At 40.5% G+C, this 6,403-nt stretch overlaps 1 protein-coding gene across 7 annotated transcripts in view; it reads right to left on the bottom strand.

Annotated features, from left to right (window-relative positions):
- Positions 1-6,308, bottom strand: part of SLC35A5 (solute carrier family 35 member A5) — a 39,315-nt gene extending 33,007 nt beyond the window's left edge. For 6 of the 7 annotated variants that reach the window (XM_045540299.1, XM_045540295.1, XM_045540297.1 and 3 more), the window contains exons 1-3: positions 6,082-6,308; positions 5,061-5,209; positions 512-610 (exon numbers count right to left, since the gene is read on the bottom strand). In XM_045540299.1, the coding sequence (XP_045396255.1) occupies positions 512-610; positions 5,061-5,190 (229 nt within the window). In that variant the 5' untranslated portion in view covers positions 5,191-5,209; positions 6,082-6,308. The remainder of the gene's footprint in view (positions 1-511; positions 611-5,060; positions 5,210-6,081) is intronic. The other variant, XM_045540302.1, reaches the window with a different exon arrangement.
- Between the last annotated feature and the right edge of the window lie 95 nt (positions 6,309-6,403).

Below are 6,403 nucleotides of genomic sequence, written 5' to 3' on the forward strand. Positions count from 1 at the left end.
ATACTTTACATTGGAAGAAGAGATTACTATCTCTATTTGATAGTTGAGGAAACTGGAGCTCAGAGAAGTTAAAATAATGTGCCTCAAAACACAGTCTCGTCTCTTTGACTCCAGTGCACTATACTACCTTCCCTGTAGGAAATGGGAACTGTTTTTGAAATATGATCTATATCAAGTCGACAGCACAGTGATTTAGAAAATCCTGAATTGGAATAAAAACTAACTTGCTGCATGAAACCATCATAGGAAGAAGTCATGAGGTAGAGCAACGGCTTGAACATTGGGAAACACGGGTTGGTGTCCCAGCCCTGCCCCTTCCTACCCGGCTCTGCATAACACTTCCCCTTTGAGTCTGCTTCTCCACCTATAAAACATACTCATGCCTGTATCTTAGCATCCTCATATATAAAATGAATGGATCAGACTAAATGACATAAAATGTTCCTTCCAGTTCTAACATTTTTTGATTCTGTGATTTTTAACAAGTATATAGTACTAGTTCAAGACTCACCTTTCTTTATAACAGAGAATGACACAAGCACACAGAAAATGAGCTTTACCAGTTCTGAGCACACATTCACAGTAGTTGGAAGATAATCATACTTGTTCTCTGAAATGTAACAGAAATGGTTTTTAATTATAAATTTTATCCAGATAATTTATGATGTTTATATACAGATAATTTATAATTATTTTTAAGATAAACAGCTGGATTTAATACTGGTTATATTAAATTTCTTCCAGTTGGCTTTGGTATTCTGGATTTTTTAATCAATTCACCCCAGCTATCCCTATTCCATTCAGTTCTTTGTTACCCTTGAATTTGATAAACATGCCTCTTCTAAGTTGTTAATATTCTTAAACATGTTAAGGAGACTAGGGCCAAGGGCAAAGAAAGCTCTGAGGCATGGCACTAGAGACTGCCTTATAACTGACCACTAATCAAGTCTGACTCATCAAACAGTTATGAATTTACCTGCTGAATTATTACCCAGCTCATGATTCTTCTTGGGACTTGTCTGCATTGCTAAAATCAAGGTACACTCTATGATATTCCCTTAACTCAGAGTTTTCCAATCTGTTTCATATCATGGTACACACAAAAAACATTATTTATCTGGTGCTCTGGGAATAAATGGTAGGTTGGGGTAAAAGTAGGAAACCTCCTGAGGCAAGAAGAAACTGGCCCAGGGTTCTGCTATCTCTAGAGCTGAGAGAAAACACTCTGACATATCCACTGATGATTTGGGAAACTACATCCTAACTTACAAGTCAATAGAATTAGAAAATGAGGTTTGGTTGATATGCCTTCATCTTACCTGTTACCTCTGTCTTTTCGAAATGCTTACAAACAATTTGCTTTATAATTTTGCCAAAGACAAACATAAACTTTACTAGGTACTATTTTTAGGAATGTTATTTCCTCCCTTTTGAAAACATTTGCTTACTTCTCCTGGTCATACTAAAACCAAAACTGCCCAAGGGGAAAAAAGCCAACTCTACTTTTCAGCCAGAACACCACCCTTTCTTCCTCTCTTCTGTGGTTTCCCTTGACCTTCTCAACCTAAACGGAATCAATTCTTTTTTTTTTTTTTTTTTTGAGACAGGGTCTCGCTCTGTTGCCACGCGGCTAGAGTGCAGTGGTGCCATCGTAGCTCACTGCTGCAACCTCAAACTCCTGGGCTCCAGTAATCCTCCTGCCTCAGCCTTGAGAGTAGCTGGGATTACAGGCATGTGCCACCCCACCTGACTAATTTTTCTATTTTTTTATAGAGACAAGGTCTCACTCTTGTGTAGGCTGGTCTTGAACTTCTAAGCTCAAGCAATCCTCCTGCCTCAGCTGCCCAGAGTGCTAGGATTACAGGTGTGAGCCACCCTGCCCAGTCAGAATCAGCTCTTTATTCATCTCTGTTCCTGTAGCACTACCTTACAAACTTCTATAGCAACAGTTGTCACACTGTATTATAATTATTTTTTATGTGTATGTCTTATCCTTAGAATATAAGCTCCGTATGAGAAAGGAACCATGTTAGTCACCTTCATACACCTGGCACTTAGTTGGCACTCAGTAAATGTTCACCTGAATTTAAATATTTGCCTGTTTACCTTTCCATTATTTAAAGCCTTGTTAAAACATCTCCTCCCTTTCCTGAGCTCCAAGCTAGACTTAAATCACACTGTTATCCTCCAATGATACTTCTCATGATCTCTATCATGATACACACCTGAGCCAACATGTGCACAGAAGAATGAGGGGCTTCAGATTACAACTTTCATACCCTTGTCACTGTTCTTTAGTTTGTTCTTGTTTTTCATTGGTTCTTTCTCATACTCCTCTCATGGTGGATCCCAAACCGTGTGAATGCATGCTGTGTGACCTCCCTCCACTCCTCTCCTGCCCACACTCACATACCTTATCGACACTGCATCCATCTTCACTGGTTTCCATTCAGTCCCAGAGGAAGCAGCTATGGCCCTAATATTTACCCACTCTCCCCTTTAAAACCTTCCTTCCTCCTCAGGGACTCAGCTCCAATAAGTATTTCCTTTGGCTTCAGTATATCTCCTTTGTCTTCCTTTCCACTTACTGGCTTCTTGTCCTTGGCATACAAACACACTCAAAACTCTCCCATCCAAAAAACAAAATGTAAGATACTACTCCCTCTAGCTACCATACCGTCTCTTTCTCTCCCTAAAACAGTATCAACATTCATTATCTCCACTTTACTCACTTTGCATTCAGGTCTTATCCCTAAATAATCTGGTTTCTGAAACTACCTTCTCTCTGACATTACCAAACATCTTCTAATTGCTAATTCCAAAGAGCATGTTTTAATCTTTATCATGATGTTGCAATTCTCTCTCAGTCTTCAAACTGTTTCCTTTCTTTCTAGGAGTCATGTGCATTTAGTTCTCTCATCTCTCTAACGGTTTCTTTTTAATGTTTTTCTGAGTGTGGACATGCCATTTAAATGTTGGCATTCCTCAGATTTTGGCCCTGGCTCTTATTCTCTCATTATGCATGAGGCTTCTGTTCCTAAATATCAATTTAACATTAATGTCCCCAAATCTATATGCTGGAACATTTTAACTTACTGTCCATTAAACATATCCATATGAATAACTAGCTCCTATTTATTCATTTAATTGTCATTTCCTTCACATGAATGATGTGCCAGATACTGCAGGAAATGGTAGTGAGGACATAGCTTCTGGCCTCATGGAAAGTACACAGTTAAAACTATAATCTCTCTGAACTCTTCCCAACCTACTCTTCCTCCTGATACTCACCATCTCAGCTAAGAATGCCAACAATCCACTCAGCACTCAAACCAGAAACCTTTGAGTTATTCAATGTATTACTTCCTTTCATCCTCACATTAAATATATTTTCCAAATTCTGTCTTTTCTTTTTTTTCCTTTTTAGAGATGAGACCCTGATCTGTTGCCCAGGCTGGAGTGCACTGGCATGATCATAGCTCATTGCAACCTCAACCTCTTAGGCTCAAGCGATCCTCCTGTCTCAGTCTCCCGGGTAGCTGGACTACAGGCGTGTGCCAGCAGGCCTGGCTAATTTTTCTTATTATTTTTTTTAGAAACAGGGTCACCTGCTATGTTGCCCAGCTGGTCAGGAACTCTTGGCCTCAAGTGATCCTCCCACCTCAGCCTCCTGAGTTGGTGGGATTACAGGCATGAACTATGTCAACTAACTCAAATCCTGTCTTTACTATGTTCTAAGTATTTCCTGAATCTATCCTCTCTATTCCTACTTCAAAAATCCTACATTATTCTTCATCATGTGTGGCTTGAATTTGTAATAACCTCTTAACTGGCTATCCTGGTTCTTGCTGTTTGTTCTACTATCCAGCTACTGTGATAATCTCTCATTTCACCTTCTTGTTCATAATCCTTCAAGTATTCCTTATCCCCTAGAATCTAGGGCCTATAGAATAAGGTCCCCAGTTCCTTAACATGGCATATGCAATCCTTAATAACCTGACTCTAACTGCCCTCTCCAGCCAAGCACTCTCCCCTCCTCCAAATTCTTAAACTTTTTGTTCAGTAATTCTGAATTACATGTTCTCGCATTCTTTTTTTGTGTGTCTCTATTCCTTTTACAGGCTATTGCTCCTGTTTTGAATACCCTTGCCTACCTTGTCTTCTTGTAGATCAACTGTAACCGAATCAGGTAACAGTTCCCTGATCTATTTGAGTTTCACATCATCCTATCCCAGACAGAACATATCACTTTCTTCTCTAGACTATCTCTGCATCTTTGGCATATTTCTATTACTGTATTTATTATAACGTATTTTCATGATATGTTTACATGTGTATTTCTCTTTATTAAACTGTGAGTTCTTGAGGGGCAAAGTATTTTTCATGTACTTTGAGCCATGCTTCTAATACTTAGCCTAGTACCTGGCAGATAAATGTTAACAGAAGTAGAGATTTATGTACACATATGACTCCCCAAGAAGACAACTAAAGGTCATGATTTTATGTATCCTCAATAACTAGTGAGAAATAGTAAAGTTTTAGGGAATTAGTGTTTGCTCAAATCCTTACATTACAAAAATAGATTTCTTGAATACATACTTACCAAAGCTTACAATCTATACTGTTGATACAATATCATTGAATATAATAATGTTGATAGTGTACCACTGATACAATAATTACAATAGCACCTCACAAATGCCAAGTGACCAAACAAACATATCCTCCTATTTCAAAATAAACGGCAATTATACATTTTGCCATAGGCTGAGAAACACCTGTTGATTGAAGCACTAGTTAGATGTTATGATCTGTTGTTCTGCCCCATAGGGTTTTGATCCAGTACTTGACTGACCCAAATTTCATCCAGCATCAAAAATTTTTCTTTTTGAGGAACAAAATGTTAAAGAATCAAATTTAAACATGCCTTATCATTCACATGAAGCAAAGTACTTGATGAGGTATTATTGCCCCCTTTTATATACCAAGAAACCAAAGATGAGAGAGATAATGTGGGATTAGATGGAAGTACTCCAGACACACTCCAAGTCTTAACTTACCTTCATTGGCAGAGTATTTTACCAGTAAGATGCGACTTGAGCTTAAAGCAATGAATATGGCACCTAGCAGGAATGTGTACATTGTTGACAAGGAGCATAACATAGGACGACTACAACACTTTCTTTCCATTCCACTGTTTTTTAATTGCCTTAAAGAGAAGAACACTTTCATAAGTAACCCTGTTGTCAGACCTGAAGATTAAGCATAATGCCAATACCATTGATTGTAACGAGCAGAAATTTTTAGATGTCTGGCTATGACTATATCAGAACCAGGAAAGCTGAGGATACAGAAGAAAACTATGGAGAAAGGAAATGAAAAAGTCAAAATCTGATAGAAGGGCATATTCTACAGACAGAAAAGGCCCGGGCCGGATGAGAAATGCTAATCAAAGGTTGCAAGTGGACAGCTGACACTTTGGGATTGCAGAAAAGAATTCTGCAGAAAAGCAATTCCTTAGTCTTTATTCTTCTTATTTGCAATTTTGCTGTAGAAGAAGAGAATTTCGGAAATGCATTTTTCCCCTCAGTACCATCTCTTACCTCTGAGGAGGAAAAACAGCTTGCTGGGAAAGATTTCATTACATCATAATAATGACCAAAATGGAAATATCTGGAACACTGCCGGTAAGTTTTACTGATCTAGTGTTAGAAACAGAAAAGATCTTAGAAATCGACCAGTCTCTTCTCATACTGCAAGTACTGGGGGGGGGGGGGGGGAAGAAATCGATGAGTCTAAGCACCTCAACCCAGGCTGGGGAAGTAACTTGTCCAAAGCCTCCCTGTGCATCCGTGGGGTTAGCGCAAAGAGTCTCTGAGGGACTGGTGAGAAATGCCAATCCTGACAGCCCACTTGGGCGCAAACGGACAGGAGACCAACGAGACACCTCCCGGACAGGAAGCCAGGTTTCCCTTCACCGCCAGGGAAACCCTTCTCGTCACACATGCGCAGGAGGGATCTCGTCTGGCGCGCCCTCCCCTCGTACGCACGCGCAATTCTCTGCCCGCGGGGCGCGGTTACCTCGGTCCCTCAGAAGAGCTTCTGGTGACGGAACGTACATCCTAGAGCTGAGACAATGACTGTATAGTTCCGTACTATCAGCAGTATCTTCTGGGGTCCATAGGCGGAGAAGCTAGGCTGGGAAATAAAGGCGAAAAAGCCCCCTATCCCAAGCCTCCTGTTGCGAAACAAAAAGCACGATAACGTCCTGACTGGGAAGAAGCGGACCCGGGCCCCATTGCGCAGGCGCGTTCTGTGTTACGCTTCCGGAGGGAGGGGAGGAGCGACCTGATCCCGCCCCAGCGCGGCCTGTCTCGCGTCACGTGCCAGGAGAGGCCAGTGT

This window comes from Lemur catta, chromosome 1, assembly GCF_020740605.2.
Source record: "Lemur catta isolate mLemCat1 chromosome 1, mLemCat1.pri, whole genome shotgun sequence".
Classification (NCBI taxonomy): Eukaryota; Metazoa; Chordata; class Mammalia; order Primates; family Lemuridae; genus Lemur; species Lemur catta.